The 21763-nt window shown below is 42.8% G+C and overlaps 1 protein-coding gene across 6 annotated transcripts in view; it reads left to right on the top strand.

Annotated features, from left to right (window-relative positions):
- The window catches only part of HHAT (hedgehog acyltransferase), a 346103-nt gene that overhangs the window by 59332 nt on the left and 265008 nt on the right, over positions 1–21763 (top strand). For 4 of the 6 annotated variants that reach the window (XM_072831170.1, XM_072831169.1, XM_072831171.1 and 1 more), the window contains exons 5-7: positions 5567–5761; positions 8004–8219; positions 16188–16359. In XM_072831170.1, coding sequence (XP_072687271.1) covers positions 5567–5761; positions 8004–8219; positions 16188–16359 — 583 coding nt within the window. The remainder of the gene's footprint in view (positions 1–5566; positions 5762–8003; positions 8220–16187; positions 16360–21763) is intronic. The other 2 variants (XM_072831173.1, XM_072831174.1) reach the window with 1 other exon arrangement.

Below are 21763 nucleotides of genomic sequence, written 5' to 3'. Positions count from 1 at the left end.
TAGGCAGTGAGATGTAAAAGGACTTCGTTCCATCTGCATCAGCAAAGCAGCCTTCGTTTATAAGTAGGTGAGCGGGTCAAGTTGAGACCTTTGGGAGACAGCAGGTTTTCACGTCAGTGGACTAAAAAGCCCTAAATTTTGGTGTAAACTTCTTGTAAAGTCCAGAGACTTGGGGAAGCATACCCATCACACATATCTACCCACTTCACTATTCTAACATTTGTTCGTTTATCCAGTGTTCACGGGACACTTGCTATAAGCTGGGTACCGTGATAGGTTCTGGGCTTACATTATAACGTGAGCAAGACAGGGTGTTAGCCTGTGGAGGGGGCCTATTGAGCAGAAGGTCAGTTCAGCATAAACACAGCAAGCAGGGGGCAGGTGGCCGTCCTCCTGCAGCCTGGGCGGGAAGCACTGTGTCACATTCAGAAGGCTGCTGCATCCCCACTTTGGCTTTATCTCAACCGCCGCAAAATCTAGTTTCTTTCTTACTGTTTGTTAGATTTTAATTTATTTTTTAATTTTTAAAAAGATTTTACTTATTTATTCATGAGAGAAATACACACACACAGAGGTAGAGATTGTAGGCAGAGGGAGAAGCAGGCTCCATGCAGAGAGCCTGATGTGGGACTTGATCCCGGGACCACAGGATCATGCCCTGAGCCAAAGGCAGATGCTCAACTGCTGAGCCACCCAGGCGTCCTTGTTTGTTAGACTTCTAAAAATTTATTCTCTTCCCTCATCTGCCTTTTCATCTTCTACTAGAAACTGAAGAGCCTGGAATAAGGCGAGTGAAGTGGGTCAGGACAGTCCTGTGCCTTAGCTAAGTTTATCTGGCTTGTCTTGTTCTCAAGCTTTGGGTTGCTCACACTTTGATCCTTATTTTTATTATTCTTTAAAAGATTTATTTATTTATCTTAGCGCATAGACATGTGGGGAGGGGCAGAGGGAGGGAGAGAGTGAGAAGCAGACTGCACTGCCTAGAGCCCACCATGGGGGCTTGATCTCACAACCCTAAGATCATGACCTGAGCCAAAACCAAGAGTCAGATGTTTAACAGACTGAACCATCAGGTCAGCCCTGACAATCTTACCATTTACAAGGGCTTTGTGAATGCAAATTAAAGCCACCAAGAGATATTACCCCACACTGACCAGGTTGCCTCAGATGAAACAGTGATAGCACCAAATGCTGTCAAGGATGGGGATAAACTGGATCACTCATACCTTGCTGGTGGGAATGCTATTTGGCAGATTCTTCGAGAACTAAATGTGCAACTACCATGCTAATCTAGCAAATATACCCTTGCACATTTATCCTGGTGAAATAAAAACTTATTTTTTACACAAAAACCATACACATATGTTCCTATCAGTTTTGTTCATAATAACAAAAAACTGGAAACTCAGATGCCCTTCAACAGCTGAATGCTAAACAGTGGTACGTCCAGGTCATGGAATACTATGTAGCAGTGAAAAGGAACAACTTTCAATATCCTCAGCAAGTTGGATGAATCTCCAGGGAATTATGCTGAGTGAAAAGAGCCAATTCCAAAGCTTACATACAATTTTCAAAATAAAATTTTAGAAATGGGTAAAATATCAGTGGTTTCCAGGAGTTAAGGATGTGGGATAAAGTGGGTAGGAAGGAGGTAGTTAGAAAAGGCAAGAGATCCTTATGGTGATGGAGCTGTTGGCTGTCTTTACTGTGGTGGATACTGAACCTCTACATGTGATAAAGTTGTAGAAAACTAAACACACACACAGAAATATAAGCAAAACTGGGGAAACCTGGATAAATTTGGTAGATTGTAGCAATGCCAGTATCCTGGTTGTGGTGTATTACAGTTTTGTGAACTGTTACAATTGGGAAAAAACTGGGTAGAGTGTGCATGGGATTGCTCTATATGTTATTTCTTATAATTGCCCTGAGTCTACAACTATCTCAAAAATCTCAAAAACATTTATAAAATTAGAATTCAAAATTTTAGATTAAACATCACAGCCCATCACTAAATTAAGCTCATGTTTTATTTGTACACTTGATCAACAGAATTCTCTATGCCTTCTTTTCAAGGGACTAATAATTCCCAGTCAGGAACATTACTTCATTTAAATGAATCTTTAAAACTGGAGCTTGACCTGGATCATGTGTGTGATCAAAACTGTGTATCTGGGGATCCCCGGGTGGCTCAGTGGTTTGGCGCCTGCCTTTGGCCCAGGGCGCGATCCTGGAGTCCCGAGATCAAGTCCCACGTCGGGCTCCCGGCATGGAGCCTGCTTCTCCCTCCGCCTGTGTCTCTGCCTCTCTCTCTGTCTATCATAAATAAACAGTTTAAATAAATCTTTAAAAAAAAAAACCTGTGTATCTGTCCAGATTGCCCTGAGAACTTGGAGATAAAGTCTTAGTCCTTTTAGCGAGCAATCAGAAGTATTGTTTTAGAATAAGATCTAACACATTTTACTTTTAAAAAGATTTTACTGATTGAGAGGGAGAGTGCGTGTGGGAGTGGAAGGAGAGGGAGAGAGAATCTGAAGCAGATTTCGTGGCGACACAGAGCCTGACCCGGGGCTTGATCATACAACTGTGAGATCACGACCCGAGCCGAAACCAAGAGTCAGACGCTCAGCCGACTGAGCTGCCCAGGTGCCCCATAACACATTTTTTTTTTTTATTTTTGAAAAGTTAAATAGTTCCTGACATATTTGATGTCAGAAGCTTAATATCGGATTCTTAAGCATTTTCACTTAGGTAGACAAAAGTTTGAAAAATATATAAGCACTTTTGCAGTAGAAGTAGATGGAACAGGGGTGCATGAGGCCTTTACATATGAAAATGATCTTTGCAACACTTGGGTAGAGCCCTCCTCTTCCTCTTCCTCTTCCTCCTCCTCCTCCTCGGAGCAGACCATCCATGACACTGCTTGCTGGTGGGCAGTGTTGCTCTTCCGTTTCCAGTCCCTCACCATACTGATTCCGTCAGGTCCAGACAGGTGTGCAGATGGACAGTGCTTGGAGGAGGGGTGTCCTAAGGGCTGTATCGATAGTGGGGACTATCCTCTGATGCCAGTTAGAGAGTAAGGCATGGATGGCTGACCATGCTGTCAGGAGTTTAGTGGAGTTCTAATTTATATAATAGTTCTTTTTTATTTCTAAACCAGTGATTATTTTTTGCATATTTGCACCTTTTCCTTTACATCACCTGTCTGCCGTGGACGTGTATGGTAGAGCTGCCTCTCCCCACCGGGGAGATGAGTAGGTGATATGAGAGATAGTGGAGAACATGAAGGTATCGTGAGAGCCTTTTCTGTGCTGTCTCAGAACAGCACTGCATGTAGCCTGCCTGTCTTGTTTGGCAGGAGGAAGACCGTAGGGGATGAAAATTGGGGGCAGAGTTGTGTGCCTGGACGGTAGCTTTGGTGAGTTTGGTTAAATTCATTCGTCAGAGAATCTGGTTTGGCTTTTTCCAAATCAGAGCCCCTTAGTCTGTGGCTAAATTCCCAAGTGGAAGCCGAACAAACAGCCTTCTTCCATATGGATCAAATAACACTTAATAAAAATGTAGTTGTGTCTATGTATGTAGCCATGTGTGCCTGGAAAAGGATTCTTGGTGGTAAAAGCTGTAGATCATGTTGGAAAACCTTTATTTTTCTTTGTTAAAACCAGTTCTTAAAATGGTCTTTGGCAACCTTGTTTCTTATCATTGGACTCTACCCAGAGGTGAGTGTTTGGGGGAAAATTTGAAGCAAATTTATGTGACTGTTTTCTGCGGGCAATAGGATGGAAAAACAGTAAAACTGAATTGCAGATTTCTCTGATTCTTCTAGGGACTTAAAAGTGCCTGACCTAGTTGCTCAGTTAAAATGTTCTCTCTTGGAGTGTAGGTTTGGGAAAGAATTGTACTTAGACAATATTTTGGAAGAGTTAGCATCTAAAGCTAGGATTTATAGTCTATGGTCCACATCGGTCTTTGCCTTAAAGAATTCTTGTTTTCACAATGAATACCCACCATTTGCTTCGACATGGATGGAACTGGAGAGTAGTATGCTGAGTGAAGTAAGTCAATCGGAGAAGGACAAACATTATATGGTTTCACTCATACGGGGAATATAAAAAATAGTGAAAGGGAATAAAGGGGAAAGGAGAAAAAATGAGTGGGAAATATCAGAAAGGGAGACAAAACATGAGAAACTCCTAACTCTGGGAAACGAACAAGGGGTAGTGGAAGGGGAGGTGGGTGGGTGGGGATGGGGTGACTGGGTGACAGGTACTGAGGGGGGCACTTGATGGGATGAGCAGTGGGTGTTATACTATATGTTGGCAAATTGAATTCCAATAAAAAATATACAAAAGAAAAGCTACTGAAAACTTAAAAAAAAAAAAAAGAATTGTTTTCACAAGACCTAAATTCAAGTATCCCCCACTTTAAACTCAGTCTATTTCTGGAAACCATATTTTAAAGTACACACCAAAAAGGACCCATCGTATTCCCTATAGGAATAATAACTAGTATTTGTATTGCCCTTACTATGTAAGCAGACACCGTTCTGTAAACATTTGTGTAAACATGTGTAAACATTTCACCTGCATTAACAATCCTCACAGCAAGCTCATGAAATAGATACTATTATCCTAATTTCACATATGAGAAAACTGAGGTAGGGAGAGATTAAGTACCTTGCCTGGAGTCACATGGCTAGTTAATGGGGACAACGGGATTTATTTTAGGCAGTTGGACTTTAAAGCTTGAGTGATTAAACGACCGTAATATGTTGCCTCTCAAATAATGTCAAACATTATTGTGGTTTTTAAGTAAGGATTTACCAGCCAGATATGACCAAGTATAGATCATAAAAGCAAAGACATGTTTAGTTAGTTATTCAATGTCAAATAGCTATAAAACTTAATTGGATAGAAAAATATTCTGATTCTTCTAAAATGGGGATGAACATGTCAATCAGATTGACTATGCAAAGGCCTCAATACTCTATAAAGCACATAAGATACTTTTTCTGCGACATAAATTTGACTGTAAACAATATGCTAGTAAAAATGTAGAGTGATATTTTCATTTAAATCTCTGGTTTAGACTTTGAAAGCTGTTTGTGTTTTGAATGTCCCACTTGTCTCGAAGAGACACTAATGCTTTCACCTTCACTTCTGCAGGATAGTGTATGTAGGGGCTAGTATTTCAGATTGGTAGTTTTTCCAGCTGTTTTTTGGCTTCCATAGAGTCTTTGAGAAGTCGGCTAAATATCTTGTTGGAGGGGATCCAGTGGTGGGTGGCTTTGGCAGAAGGCTGGAGAGTGGCTCCTTGCTTCTGGGGGGATCTGGGGGAGTTCTGGGGTAGGCAGCCAATATTCTGGGGATCGTGTGGAAGGTCCTTCTGAATCCTGTGTTGCACTAAATCCCCAGGGCGGTGAGAATAGTCTGGTTAATGGATCGCTAAGCATTATGCTCTTCTCTATAGAATGTTTAATAGCAATACCCAGTAGCTCACTCCTTTCTGTTTTCTTCCCTGCCCCCTCCCTCTTTTTCTCTCTCCCTGGATTCCTCCCTGTCTGCAGCACAGACCCTGGATCCTGGGGGCTTATGGAATGTGGGCCTCCTGGTGTGTGCTGGGGGCCCACGGCACAGCCATTATTTTTCTCCACACCCTCATCTCCTTCTGTGTAGCCCAGCTCCGGTCACTGGCCCTCACATGGCTCTGTTCTCTCTTCCTGCTCTCCACACTGAGGCTGCAAGATGTGGAGGAAGTTAAGGTAAGTGTAGCCGCTTTACCCTTAGCAGTGCTTCCATTGGGCAGACGCCTTCATTTTCAGCCAAGAGTCAGTTGAAGAACCGTGGTGGGGGTCCCTCCAGTGGCCAAGTGGGGTTGATGCATGTGGATCCTGGTGTGTTGCGTTCTGCACTCGTCTTTTGTATCTGACTATGTATGCCTTAGCCCTCTGGTTGCCCAGGGTTGACCCTGTACCTCTTTTCCCGGTTTGGTAGGCATGGATGGTGCCAGATGTCGCAGCAGCAGTGGGTAAGGAACAATGGGAAAAAAAAGCAATGGTCTTCTGTGCATTTAATAAAAAATCATCTGTAGAGTGCTCTACAATTTATAGGAAAAACTCACATTCCTTATCTCATCCGAGGCACATGATAGCCCTTGAGACAGATAAGGCAGGTGTTTTCCTTGCCCAGAAAATCTTAGGAAGTTTTGATATTCTTTCTTTAGTCGTCATGGAACTGAAACTTCTGGGGTGTCTTTATTTTTATGCACTTGTTCATTCCCTCATTCATTGATACAAGTGACAGCACTCAGTGCGCCCTGGATCAGCAAGGTTGGGGCAAAGAACATGATGGGAAAGATGAACCAGAGGGTGAGCTGATTCCTTGGCTCTTCTGGTAACTGTCTTTCCTACTTTTGAAACTGGAGGCAGTCATTCAACCTGAATCTCAATTTCATCATTTTGAAAATGAAATCAATAGGTGCTCTGTCTTCCTCATGGAGTCGTTCTGAGGCTCTAATAAGATGATATCTATTAAGTGATTTTGTAAAAATTGTAGCCTTTTGAAAATTCAATAATTTTTTTCTGTTACACTATTCTTAATTTTTCTTCACTCTCACCGACAGACTGGGGCTAACACTTGAAGCACATATGTCCAAATCTGGACTTAAGAGAGAAAGTAGGGTAATAGCTTCATCTTGACAAAAGACGCTTCCCACAGTGATGAACTAGGTGATCATCTAAGTACATGTGCTTAAAAATAGATGTGCACTAAAAATAAAAAGGAATCCATAGCTAACTTTTTGGGGACCTGGCAAATGTAAAAAACAGACTCCAATTGTAATTATCATTTGTTTGGGAATAGTTAGCATCAGTTATGGATGTTGGTAGGGAATAAACATTCCATTTATTATGCAGACTAGAGATTTGAAAAATACTGCCCAAGGGGAACAAATGACCAGAAACTAGTTGCTTTGGGTTTTCATGCTTTTGCATGAGTAGTTCTCTTGGTCTTTCTTGGTGGCTGTTGAAGTCCTGGGCATGGAACAGAAACTCTTCACTGCTTAGTTTTTCTGTGGAAAGCTGTTAAAGCACCCCCACAGATCACATTCACTGTTCCTTCCTTTGTCCCAGTTTTCTATCTTTTATTCCCATTAATTGTTCTTCTCATTAAAAAAGCAGGGGCAGCCCTGGTGGCTCGGCGGTTTGGTGCCACCTTCAGCCCAGGGCCTGATCCTGGAGACCTGGGATCAAGTCCCACGTCGGGCTCCCTGCGTGGAGCCTGCTTCTCCCTCTTCTCTGCCTCTCTTTGTGTCTCTCATGAATAAATAAATAATAAAGTCTTAAAAAAAAAAGCAGTACATATGGGTTATGGAAAATGTTGAAGAATAAAATGATCCATAATTTTACGTCTCCTAGCACTGTTAAGGTCTTACCACATACATATTTTCATATATGCTTGTTATTTCTTATTTCAGCTTGCATTGTAATCATATACTCACATTACCTATCTCCTGTACGAGGATTTAGACACATCGAGGGCAGGGACTATTTTTCTTGACTGTTTCTAAAGCTTATTTGGCAAATCCTCCTCCACAACATGTGGAGCCAAATTAATAACAGAAAAGCAAAAGGAGAAATACGTTTGAAGGCAGGAATCCCATGTGATATTTATAAGCCTCTCTTTGCTTTCTGGATTGTTGGGGGAACTGTCAAAGTACCCACTGGCTGTAGTTAATCTCCACGTCGGGATGAATCTGATAGATGCGTATCTTGGAAAACTTTTCATTACAGCACATCAGGCCTAATGTGAAGTTGATGGGTGGTGGTAGAGCCACTCTTCTGCCCACTGCTTGTTTCTATTACCGGTGAGATTTACCTGCTGCTCCATGGTTCTCAACTCCCTTTACGGTAGCTGCTCTACCCATGGAAATGAAGTCCTTCCCAGGGGACTGGGTGGTGTCCTTCCTTGACACCCAAGAGTTGTTCTCTTCTTGTCACTTTGCAGAGAGGGTGGTACCAGACAGAAAATGAGTACTACCTACTGCAGTTCACGTTGACCGTGCGTTGCCTGTACTACACCAGCTTCAGCCTTGAGTTCTGCTGGCAGCAGATGCCGAACGGGCACAGCTTCTACTCCTTTCCCTGGCTGGTGGCCTATGTCTTCTATTACCCCGTCTTCCACAACGGGCCTATCCTCAGCTTCCCGGAGTTCATCGCAAAGGTAGAGCCCATTGGGGACTGGATTGGTATTCTGTGGATTAAGGCTCCATCCTTACTGGTCATGGCCATCCATGAGACTCCCAAGGCTCTTCATTCAGGGGCACCCTCAGATTTAAAACATATTATTGTTGTGACTTCCTAGTAATAAATGAAGTACTTAAGGGAAAATAAATATTTGAAATAAAGGTCAACTTGTCTCTTGCACATGTTGGCTCGAGGAACCCCACACCCTGACTCCTCGATGGGCTCTGGCAACTAAGATTAGTAGCTGGGCGCAGCAAGAAGTCCCAGGGAAAGAAAAAATTGGATTCTGATGGTATTACTTGGAAAAGTAGAAAGGGAAACTGTCTAAGGCTGTTGGTTGGCAAATATGACTTTGTGATATCACTGCTTATGAAATACCTCTGTCATCACCTGGGAATTGTTCAGGGTGACCTAGATGAGACAGCAGAGTGGAGTTGGAGGGAGTTTGAACGTAATAATGTGTTTTGGGGTCCAAAAGAGTTTCTGCCCAGGACCCAGCTTCCCTACAGCCTTGTCTGAAGTTCCTGTAAAGCTACCTTTGTCATTCCCACCTCATTTTCCCTCCTACTTCGAATTTTTGTTCTCATTCCACAGCTGGCCTCATGGAACGTGTTTATGAGGTCAGTCAAGGTTCAGTAAATTGATAATGCCTAAAACCTATGTTTCTCTACAGGTAGTCCTACCTCCTACCACCAGAACAAAACAATCTTGATGGAGATGGGGATGACACATATGCACACACATACATGCACACACAACACAGCATATGTACACACAGAACACAACACACGCCTGTGCACAACACACACAAGCACATACACACATATGCATACACACGCCTGGAAATGAGTTCAAAGTGCAGGGCCCGCAGCCGTGTTGCATTATTTCCTAAGGGCAATGTGTACGGCGCCCCCTGGAAAAGTAGCAGGTTTCTTAGAAATCCCGTATTCTATCTTAAAGATCCTGTGAATTATACATTATACTTAAAAGTATATTTCTGCATTATAATAATAATGTAGTTTTAAAATTGCCAATAAAATTTATTTAATTTTTTTCCTCCATAGATCTTCAAGTGAGATTGATATTCTCGGCAGATATATGTTTAGCATATGGTTTCTCATACCTCAGTTTGAGTTACAAAGGTCATTCTTCTGTCATGAAGTAATTTGAAGTTTGTGTCTGAGAATTGTATTTAAAATTATTGTGTAAAGACAGGTGGTTAGTGATGGCAACTGATCTAATTTAGTGGTTCTCAAAGTGAGGTCTTTGTACCACCAGCAACAGGACTATCTGGGAACTTGTTAGAAATGCAAATTCTTGGGATGCCTGGGTGGCTCCCTGCATGGGGCCTGCTTCTCCCTCTGCCTATGTCTTTGCCTCTCCCTCTCTCTCTGTGTGTCTCTCATGAATAAATAAATAAATCTTAAAAGAAATGCAAATTATTGGGCCCCACCTCAGATCTGATTCAGACACTCCAGTGGTGGGGTCCAGCAATATGATTTATTAGGCCTTCCAGGTGATCCTGCAGCCTGCTAGAGGTGGAGAACCATTGTCCTGGGTTCCTCAGCAGAGCTGGGGGCTGGGGGTGTCCAAGTGTAGGTCAGGCCCTACAGGTTTCTTCCTGTAGGCAGTCAGGTGTGGAGACTGGCTGCATCTCTGTCTTACTCCCTCTCTTTTTCAATCCTTTCAAAATGGAAGCACGTGCTAAAACAGGGAACTGGGAAGGTAAACCGAGACCTTTCTTTGTCTGGGAAGAGTCATAGGAAAGTTGGTCTAGAGAAGGCAAATGTTTAGTAAGCTGCAGGGCAAGTAAAAACAGCCACGAGGCTTCCACATTACAGAAGGTCTTATGGGGGCACTGACCCCCTTTGAGAAAAATGGGTCTTAAAAAGGAAGCAGTTAGGTAGGAAGCTAAGCCAGTAGTGAAAGAGTTCCTTCTGGGAGGCCAAGAAGGAAGAGGCTGCTGGGGGAGGAAGAAAGCCAACTGGAAGAACTTGTAAGCGACGTTTGCTCTGAAGGAGGATGTGAGTGAATGAATGTAAAGGTAACATGAAATGGCAGTAGTGAAATTCATGGTTCTACGGTGATGGGGTCAACGAGAGCCAGAGAACGAGGCTCTGCCGCCAGGGGGCAGCAGAGCCCCACCGTGGAAACCAACCAGAAGGGGGAACTCTGGTTGATAAAAGACAGCATTAGGCACACCGTGGGGGGAATGTATCTTTCACCCCATGCAGCTTTTTTTTTTTTTTAAATGTGTACATCGCATACACAGGATGAGGGAAGCATAGAGGAGGTGTCCTCTGTGAAGTCAGCCATGTGCAATTTGCACACCCATCCTGAGCAGGTAAACGTTTGCCTGGTAAAAGGCCATAGTGCCTGAACTTGGAGGCCATCTCAGATGGCATTTGGAGTTTCAGGAACATGTGCCCCGTTTATTTTTCTCCCATGGTCTGTGGAGCTCAGATACTGAGCGAGGAGGGGTGATGCTAGAGGATGGGGCAGCTGGGGACAGGTTTAATAAGCAGAGGCACTTACCCACAAGGCTTGTTCATTCACTTAGCTTGGAGCCCAAGCAGGTTGAATTGTGCAGTAGAGGCTGGCGTGGGGAAGGATGGTGAGTCTGAATGTGGTAGGACCAGGGGGCTTTTCCTTACAGAGCCAGTGCTCAAATGGTTAGCTTGCATGGTGGCTACGAGCAAAGGCCCGGGAGCCCAGCCCTATTGTTAACAGGGTTTGAATTCCTACTTCGCTTTAGCTTTTGAGAGTATTTAGTGAATTACCTACCTTACTGGTGAAACGGGAAGAATAATAGTACCTCCCTCATAGGATTATTATAAGGATTAAAGGATTTTGTATAGGTAACATGGCTTGACATGTGAACATCCTGAAGTGTTAATGATTACTATTATTGTCGTTGGTAGCCAAAAGCATGTGGCAGTTTTGGGAGAGGTTATTGGAGGAGGTCATGGAGAGGATATGACTGCTGGTTGACCCATAAGCTGAACCCAGACAATCAGAGGCTCCTCACACCTTGCCCCATCCTTAGAATGTACATCCCACCTGCCATTCCCCACTAGGAGCTATTCCAAGGACACACAGCCTTGAAAGAGTAAGGTGTCATTGAGACCCTTGGACTCGAATATGTGACTGAACTGGGTTAAGGCCTCTATCTAAACTTTTAAGATTTGGTAGGCGGGTGTGGAGATCTTGCAGCAACTCGAGACTAGTCTTGTGTTTAAGTTCCTCTGTTTATTTCATCTGCCACCTACCAATCTGGAGTGCTTTACCTCTTCATTCCCTCCTTGTCCTCCATGTAGAGGGGCCAGTTTCACAGCTTACCCCTTGGTGGGCCCAGACTCAAATGGCTAGGGCTGGTAAGAGCTGGGCAGGCAGACAATGTCCCACATGTGTCACTCAGCGTTTGGGGTGGGCTCTGGCTCTAGAGACCAGCTGGAATAATACAGACTGTAATAAAGAACACCAACTGAGCGCTTGCTCCGAGCCAGCTGTGGCATGTGCTAACTCCTTCATCCTCACAGCCACTGGAGAAGAGAGATACGATTGTTACCACCACTTTACAGATGGTAACACAGAGGCAAAGAGAGGCTAATTGAATGCAGATTGGGGGTGGAAGGAATCCAGATGTGAGCCTTGCTGCCAGCTGGGCAGCCAGCCCCACAGGAGTTAGAGGCTGCAGTGTGGCCTGGTGGATATCTGGATCTGGAGGCTCAGACTGGATAGAGCAGTGGCAGTGCTTGCTGTTGTGGCAGAGACCACTGAGTACCATTGGCCTTGGTCTGGATGCCTGGGGAGAGGGAGGTGAGGGCTGATTACGGAACACTCTGCTGGGAGTCGGGTATGATCTGAGACCATGGACTGGAGAGAAGTTTATCTGTCACAAAGCATAAGACTCCTGGCTACAATGCCCTTGACCCAGGCGTAGAGGTTGGAGCAGAGTTGGCAGAGTCAAACGCTGGCTCCAGGGAAGGCTTTTGTTTGGTGCTCTTAAATATATGTATTATTAGTGTGTGAAGGAAAAGAACCTTTCATCTTTTAGAACTGTCATCTTTAATCATCAGACTATCTTTGAAAGGCTTCAATATTCCTTTTTATGCAATTTGCATGAAATGAGGTTTTAAAATATAATGTGTTTTAAAATGCACTTTGCAGATGAGTTAATGTGTATTTTTTAGTGGAGTCTTAACTAAAAATTCCCATTGATGGCAGTTTCCAATGGTCTTAAGGTTGGCACTCCCCGAGGTTTGAGATATCTCAAATGAAATGCTTGCATGCAGACAAGAGAGCTCATTAGGTGAGCTGTGTATGGCATATCTTTTATTCCTGCTGGATTGACAAGGGACAAATGCTGAATTTTTTAAATAAAAGGGAATCAACTAGATTGAAGGTATAAATGGACTGTAATCATATGACACTAACGAAAGATGAAAAAACTTTTTTAAGTACAAGCAAATAGAGTAAAAAACTGGATTGTTTTCCTTCTCCTGCATTCATTTGTATGATTAAGGAATAGACAATTCTGTTACTCTGAATGAGGAGGCATCCAACATCAAAAGGTAGGCATTGCAGCGGAAAGTTCAGCCCTTCTGGTCCAGTGGTGACACATAATTATACCTTATTAAACCGGGTAGAGAGGTTTTGCCCTGGGGAGAGTAGGTGAGCCATTATTGGGAAGCCAATCAACCACAAAATGTACCTCATGTTTCTCCTTAATTATAGATATTTGTGTCATTTTAGACTGCACATTGTTTGGGGAAGCTAAGGCAGGCCTCTGAATGGCAATTGCCTGGAGCTAAGAGGTGATTGGGTAGGCATGTTTTCCTGATTGCCTCATGTCACTCTCTTCCCATCCAGCTGCTTCTCTATTCCCTGGCTTGGGGCTGCACGCCCCAGTGATGCTCTGAGGCCTCAGGTACAGATTTGGTCTTCAGGAGACCTGAGCCTGGGATGGGCTTATGCTCAGGGTCCTACAGGCCATGTGCACAGTTGCTTATTTAGAAACAGGGGACATTTTGTCATGTGAAGATTGTGTTCTGTCTACACTGCTTTTGAGGCCGTTATCACATTCAGCCAGGGGCTTGCTTCCCTCCAAGAGTGTGGCACCAAGAAAGGGCCGCCTGTGGTCTGGAATGGTTTAGTTGCCTCTTTGAGTCTTAGCTTAGCTGATTGCCTTCTGGCCTCCGCAGACCAATGGACACTATGTTCAGAATCGTTTCCTCATTTGCTGATGGCAGTGAGGTCCAAATGAATTTGCTTTAGAGAACTGGGAAAGAATGAACGAAGAGGAACTCAGCTCCTTGTTGTTAAGAAAATCAACAGGTGAGGTGGGAAGTTGAGGAGAAGTAAAGATGGGTCCAGTGTAGGACAATGAGCATCTTACGTGTAGAAGATGCTAGGCTGCCCAGGGGGGCGGGGGGTGTCCTGAAGCTAGATATTTTTTTAGAAGGGTGAAGAAATAGAGGACCTTGCCTCATAGACAGAGAAGACTAAAGTCTTCACGATATTGTGAAGTTCCATTATTTTCCCCTTTGATTATAAAAATAAACAACTGTTAAAAGCAGTCTAAAAATCTGACCAAAAGGGGTACAATCACCGTTACCATTTTGGTGTGTGTTTTTCTAGTCTTTAATTATTTAATGCACGTTGAAAAAAGTAGTTTTCATGTCCACATAATATTGAGGTGCGCTCATGCATTTGACCAACCTCCCACTGTTGGACATTTGGGGTATTTCCTTTTCTTCCCAATTCAGTAGCAGATGTGAATGATTGGGCAGGTAGTCATCTCTGCATTGAGGCTTTGTCCGTCCATTGGCCTACAGATCCATTGCTGTAGTCGTTGTCTGGTCTTGCAGAGCACACACACTTCAGGTATGCATGCGGATGAAAGCCACCCTCACTTTATGCCTGGAAAGGGATGTGCATTGGGTCATATAGTCCAGCTGTGGTTGCACAAAGCCCTGATAAGCCCAGTCTTCCTTCTGGGAAAACCCTTCCCAGATAACTTGGCAGATCTCTCCCAGCAGTTATGGTTGCTTCTAACAAGGCAGATTGCTATGGCTGGGCAAAATACCTCCCCAAGGCCAACTGTGGAAAGCTAATGGAAGAAGGAAATTCCTGTTAGTTTGATCAATTTACATTGAAAATATTAAACCAATACACTTTCCTTGGTATAGCTACCTAAGCAGATGGCAAAAGGGAGGAAGCCATTTGTGCAGATGACTGCGATGCCTCTGAACCAGCCAGAATTTCTTAAGCTGGTGTCTTGCTGTGAGAGGACAGTTTGAGAAAGTAGTAGAATGTTTGGTCAAAATGGAGTAAACGTAAATCCCCTGGCGTGCAGATTTCCCTTCCTCCCTGAGGGCAGCGCCTATCATTCCTGGCTGCAGTGGGACCCCCTGCACCATTGGTGTTCAAGGAGTGTGGGAGCCCAAGAGGCCCTAAGGATGAGCCTTTCCTGTTCGTGTAGCATCTTGAGCCCAAATTGTCAAAAGCTAAATCAAGTCCATTTCTTCTGCCAGCGAATGTTTGCTGATCCAACTTCATCATTTATGCATTAGCTTCACCTCTACATTACAAGGCAGGCTTCAGTCTAATAAAATCTTGTCAGAGTAAGATCCAGACCACTTATATGCTTGCTCATTTTTGTGTGTTTGCCTAGTGATGTAAGGCTGAAATTGAATTCACACAAATTTTATAAGGTGCTTATGCATTTCAGCATCTATGTGTTTTAAAGTACTTTTTTTTTTTAAAAAAGATTTTATTTATTCATGACAGAGACAGAGACATAGGCAGAGGGAGAAGCAGGCTTCCTGTGAAAAGCCTGATGTGGGACTCGATCCCAGGACCCCGGGACCATGACCTGAGCTAAGGTAGACACCCAGGTGCCCCTAAAGTATTGTGTATCCCTAGACAGCAGGCAGTGAGGCAAGACCCAGAACCCAGCTACTGTGATAAAATTGGTTCTGTGTTGTTCATATGTTGAGTGAACTCTCAGTAGTCTGTCCTTGTCCATGAATAATAGAAACGTCCTTCTCTCACCTTTGGCATTTGGTCTTGTCCTATGTCCTAATTCTGCCCTGAAACTGGTATGCCTCTGGGATGCCATGAGGGAAGAATGTGAAGAAGGCGCAGTAGGAGGCACCCAGGTTGCCAGATACCAAATGCCAATTAGCCTGTGCTATTTATATGCGGGTGCTGTGCTGAGTACTTCATATATATCATCATATTTAGTCATGACCATTTTTTTCACTTTATGTGTAAGGGAACCAAGCCTCAGAGAGATTAAGTAACCTGCTTGGGATCACACGGCTGTGTGGTTTGTGCTAGAATCTGATCCCAATTCTGACTGTAAAGTTCATGTTCTTAACTTACATTGCACTGTGTGCTGATTAAGAGACTTGTCCTGTGTACTGTCCCTGTGTTTATTCTGCTTTATTTCAGAAACAACTTCAGTTAAGAGAACACACCCACATCTAAATTTTCCCTTGTTCTCAAGCTCTGTCTCTCCTCCCTTTCTCTTACCAGTTCTGTACCCCTTCCTGACTTGGCCCTACCTTTACCAGCCTTACAGGTGGGTGGGTGATGGATGAAGACAGGCAGTGTGACACCTGAGCCTAAAGAGACCCCAAAGTCCTGAGGGGGAGTACTTCGGGTACTGCCCTCCACGCTGGGCTTTTGCAAAGCTGTTGCTGTGGTGAAGGGATGCAGAACCCACCTTGGTTCTTGGCGCTAGGCTAGCTCGTTGATCCCACCCAAGCTTGGATGTGACTTTTTCACCCAAGAACAATGAATAACTACACTGACCCTCTGTTGGTATAAGTGGCAATGATGTTTGTGAGAAGTTGACTAGAAATACTGTCTAGGGGACTATTTGGAAGATTTAAAAAGTCAGGGCACAATCCAATGACTTCTTTGGTTTCTCCTTTAGGTGCAGCAGCAAGAGTACTGCTCGCTGAAGTCCAACCTTTCCGCCTTTGCCGTGGGGCTGGGTCGCCTCCTCTGCTATTGGTGGTTGGCAGAGCTGATGGTTCACCTCATGTACATGCACGCCATCTACAGCAGTGCCTCTCTCCTGAAGGCTGTCTCTTGTTGGACCTTAGGTAATTGTGGAAATTACTGTCAGTGGAACAAGCATCAAGAGTTAGCTTCAGAGTAAGGCTGGGCTGGGTGGCAGACAGGGTGTAGTTGTCTTGAGTAGTCCTTCTTTTTTTTTTTTTTTTGTTTATTTTTTATTGGTGTTCAATTTACCAACATACAGAATAACCCCCAGTGCCCGTCACCCATTCACTCTCACCCCCCGCCCTCCTCCCCTTCTACCACCCCTAGTTCGTTTCCCAGAGTTAGCAGTCTTTACGTTCTGTCTCCCTTTCTGATATTTCCCACATCTTTTTTTTTTTTTTAGCTGACCTTGTTCCTCTGTGGCCAAGCTGATGCATGTGTGAGGTGGATGATGGATGTGAGGGCCAGGCTTTGTGGTCTGGGAGCTAAGGGTGGTAGGAATCCCTTTTCATAATGGAATCCTACTAAGCTTACTGGGGTCTGCATCTTTATGGTGTGGCCAGCACTGTAGTTGACAGCAGAGGGCAAGAGATGTAGGGGACAGCCTTCGAGTCCCTGCAAAGAGGCGATGCTCCAGGACTGAGTTGGGCTGTGGTATTCATTGTGGTTCTCGTGGATGATACTAAAGAAGAGAATATGAGCTTTAAGGCGGGACAGACCTGGGCTTGAGTCTCAGCTCCACCTACCACTAGTGGGCTGCCTTTGACGGGTTACTAAACCTCTCTGCATCTTTATCCTGTGAGGGGAACAGCCTTGAGTTTGCAGGTTTGTTTTGAGGGCTAAATGGAACCATGCAGGTGAAGGGCTTAGCTCATAGTGTCTTGGTAAATAGAATAAACGGTGTGTGCTAGTGTATATCCCTCCGTTGCCCCGCCCCCTTTTTTTGGTCTGCGCATTTCTTTATATCTGCAAGAAGGTGGGATGGGAGTAATCTCCTAAGCAGGACACAGTCTCCAGTATAGGACTGGTCTGTGGAGAAACCACTGCTCTTTATTTCTCTGGCCAAAACAGCAGAGACCGTGCCCCTTTCTGGACAAAAATCTCCTATTTCCTTGTTTGCTCTCCTTTTAAGAACTCCCGTGGTAGCTGAATTCAGCCTTGTGGTCTGACCTCCAGCCTGTAGCTCCACTGGGAAATGTGTGATCTTCCAGTCAGATTAAGCTGCTCCCTATGGAGGGCAAGAGTACAAGCCTGACTCCTTATCTGTTTGGTGATTTATAGATTTTTTTCAAGTCTTGATTGTCCTTGATATCACACATGCTTAATCAGAATGTTTTCAAAGAAGATACCTTTTAGGATTGGAAAAATACTAAGTTGTTTTAATTAAAGTCTCTTTCCCCTCCCCCCCAACAAGTCCTTTTTTTTTTTTAATAGTTGAGGGTAACTAATACAAGGTTTTAATGAAATGCTTAGACAAACAGAATAGGAGGAAACGATGACATGCTAAATCCGATCCCTGTTGTACTGCACCCAAATCAAACTATCAGTTCATGTGATTTTAACTATAAGTAACAGAAAGCACAACTCAAAATGCGGTTCAAACGATACAGAAAAACCGTTATCTCTAAGGTCAGCACCAGTGGTAGTAAATTCAGTGACTCAGAAAAGTCATTAATGATCCATTTGGGGATCTGTTACTCAGTTTAAGAAATAACCAGAATCCTAGAAGCCCTTTGTTTATTTCTGTAACCCATTACTTTCTGTCACCCTCTCCTGAGTTTTGGTTTAGTCATTCCCTTTTTTTTTTTTTTTTTTTACTTAAAAATACAGACTTTATTTTTAGAGTTTTAAACACTTCTAGGTTTACAGAGAAATGGGGAGGAGAGTGTAGAGATTTCCCATGTACTCCCTGACCCTCACATGCACAGCTACCCGCACGAGCAACATCCCCACCAGGGCAGTGTGTTTGTTGTAACTGATGAACCTACGTCAACACATCATTATCACGTCAAGTCCATCATTTACGTTAGAATTTACTCTTGGTGTTTGTTGTACAGTCTGTGGGTTTTGACAGATGTATAATGACAAGTGTCCGCCACTTTAATGTCACAAAGTAGTCTCATAGCCCTGAAAATCCTTGGTGCCCTTTGTTTTTATCCCTCCCTCCCGTCTAACCCCTGACAACCACTGATCCCTTTACCATCTCCGTAGTTTTGTCTTATCCAGAATGTTATATAATTGGAATGATACAATATGTAGCTTTTCCAGATTGACCTCTTTCACTTAGTACTCTTATGCATTTAAGGTTTCTCCATGTCTCTTCATGGCTTGATCACTCATTTATTTTTAGCACTGAATAATCTATTGCCTAGAATGTACCAGAGTTTGTCCACTGAAGGACATCTTAGTTGTTTCTGAGTTGTACAATTATGAATAAAGATGCTGCGAACATCTGTGTGCAGGTTTTTGTGTGGACAGGAATTTAAAACTCCTTTGAATAGATACCACGGAGTACAGTTGCTGGATTGGATGGTAAGGGTATGTTTATTTGTGTAAGAAACTGCCCTACTCAGCCCGGGTGGCTCAGCGGTTTAGTGCCGCCATCAGCCCAGGGCATGATCCTGGAGACCCGGGATCGAGTCCCACGTCGGGCTCCCTGCATGGAGCCTGCCTGTGTCTCTGCCTCTCTCTCTCTTTCTCTCTCTGTCTCTCATGAATAAATAAATTAAAAAAAAAAAAAGAAACTTGGAAACTGTTTTCCAAAGTGGCTGTATCATTTTTGCATTCCCACCAGCAATGAATGAGTTCCTGTTGCTCTGCATTTTTGTCAGCTTTTGTTGTTGTCAGTGTTTAGGATTTCAGCTATTCTAGTAGGTATAGAGTAGCATCTCACTGTTGTTTTAATTTGCAATTCTCTAGTGACATTTGATGTGAAGCATCTTTTCATATGCTTATTTGCCATCTTTGCATGGTGTCTGTTCAGGTCTTTTGCTCATTTTTAAATTGGATTTTTCATTTTTTTAATTATTGAGTTTTAGTGATTCTCTGTGTATTTTAGATAAAAGTCCTTTATCAGATGTATCTTTTGCGAACATTTTCTCCTAGCCTGTGGCTTGTCTTCTCACTCTATTGACAGTGTCTTTCACAGAACAAAAGTTAAAAAATTTTGCAAGTCCAGCTTATCAGTTATTTCTGTCATGGATTACGCCCTTGGGGTTGTATCTAAAAAGTCATTGCCACATCCAAGGTCATCTAGATTTTCTCCTATGTCCTCTTCCAGGAGTTTCGTAGTTTTGAACTTTACAGTTAGATCTCTACTCCATTTTCAGTTAGTTTTTGTTAAGGCTGGAAAGTCTGTGTTTAGAATTTTTTTTTTTTTTTTTTGCATATGGATGTTCAGTTTTTCTAGCACCATTTATTGAGAATATCTTTGCTCACATTGTATTGCCTTTGATCCTTTGTCAAAGATGGATTGACTGTATCTATGGGGGTCTACTTCCGGGCATTCTATTCTGTGCTATTGATCTTTTTGCTTATTCCTTTTTTTTTTTTTAATTTTATTTATTTATGATAGGCACACAGTGAGAGAGAGAGAGGCAGAGACACAGGCAGAGGGAGAAGCAGGCTCCATGCACCGGAAGCCCGACGTGGGATTCGATCCCGGATCTCCAGGATCGCGCCCTGGGCCAAAGGCAGGCGCTAAACCGCTGAGCCACCCAGGGATCCCTTTTTTGCTTATTCTTTCACCAGTGTCACACTGTCTTGATTACTGTAGCTTTATAGTAAGTCTTTAAGTCAGATAGTGTCAGTCCTCTGACTTTGCTTTTCTCCTTCAATATTGTTCACTTTATTCTTGGTCTTTTACCTCTTCATATAAACTTTAGAAACAGTTTGTTGATATCAACAAAATAACTTGTTAGGATTTTGATTTGGATTGCATTGAATCTATAGATCAATTAAGGAAGAACTGATATTTTGACAATATGAGTCTATGAGCATGAGATACCTTTCCCTTTAATTAGTTCTTCTTTGTTTCAACAGAGTTTTAGTTTTCCTTATATATAACGTTTATATTTTGTTAAATTATACCTAAATTTTTTGGGTGCTAATGCATATAATATTGTTTTTGATTTCAATTTTTTTAAAAAAGATTTTCATTTATTAATTTGAGAGAAAGAGAAAAAGAGAGCATGAGCAGGGGTGAAGGTCAGAGGAAGAGGGAGAAGCTGACTTCTCACTGAGCAGGGAACCCAATGTGGGCCTCGATCCAAGACCCCAGGATCTTGACCTGAGCCAAAGGCCAACACTTAACCGACAGAGCCACCCAGGTGCCCCTGTTTTTAATACCAAATTCCACGTGTTCACTGCTGGTATATTGGAAAGTGATTGACTTTGGTATATTAACCTTGTATCATGCAACCTTGCTACTATTGTTATATTAGTTCCAGGAGGGTTTTTTTAAAAAATATCTTATTTATTCATGAAAGACAGAGAGAGAGGCAGAGACACAGGCAGAGGGAGAAGCAAGCTCCATGCAGGGAGCCTGATGTAGGACTTGATCCTGGGTCTCCAGGATCACGCCGTAGGCCAAAGGTGGCACCAAACCGCTGGGCCACTTGGGCTGCCCAGTTCCAGGAGGTTTTGTTGTAGTTGTTGACTCTTTGGAATTTTCTACATATACAATACTGTCATCTGCAAATAAAAATTTCCTCCTTCCCAAAGTGTATAGCTTTTGTTTCATTTTCTTCTCTTATTATATTAGCTAGGACTTCCAGTATGATATTGGAAAGGAGTGATCAGAGAGGACATGATTGCCTTTTTACTGATCTTAGTGGGAAAGCTTCTAGTTTCTCACCATTAATTATGATGGTAGCTGTAGGTTTTTTGCAGATGCTTTTTTATCAAGTTGAGGAAATTCCCCTCTATTCCTAGTTTGCTGAGAGTTTTTATCATGAATGGGTTTTAGATTTTGTCAGATGGTTTTTTTTTTTCTTTTGCATATGTTGATGTGATTATGTGTTTTTTTTCTTTTTTGGTCTGTTGATGTGGTGGATTACATTAACTGATTTTCAGATGTTGAACCAACTTGCATACGTGGGATAAATCCTGTCATGGTGTATAATTGTTTTTACACTTTATTGGATTTGATTTGCTAATTCTTTTTATTATAATATTATTGACTATATTCCCTATGGAGTATTTTACCTGTGACGTATTTAGTAACTGAAATTTTGTACCTCTTGATTCCCTGATTTGCTAATATATTGTTGAGGATTTGTGCATCTATGTTCATTAATGGTATTGAACATTGTAATATCTTTGTCTGATTTTGTGTTAGGATAATGCTGGCCTCATAGAATGAGTTAGGAAATATTTCCTCTATTTCTGTCTTCTGGAAGAGATTGTAGAGTACTGGCATAGTTTCTTCCTTAATGTTTTCCTTAAATGTTTTCTGTTTTGGAAGGTTATTAATTAGTGGGTCAATTTTTATAGATGTAAGCCTAT

The sequence above is a fragment of the Canis lupus genome, chromosome 6 (genome assembly GCF_048164855.1).
Source record: "Canis lupus baileyi chromosome 6, mCanLup2.hap1, whole genome shotgun sequence".
In the NCBI taxonomy this organism is placed as follows: Eukaryota; Metazoa; Chordata; class Mammalia; order Carnivora; family Canidae; genus Canis; species Canis lupus.
The sequence above is the reverse complement of the archived record's forward strand: the minus strand, read 5'-3'. Positions and strand labels throughout refer to the sequence as shown.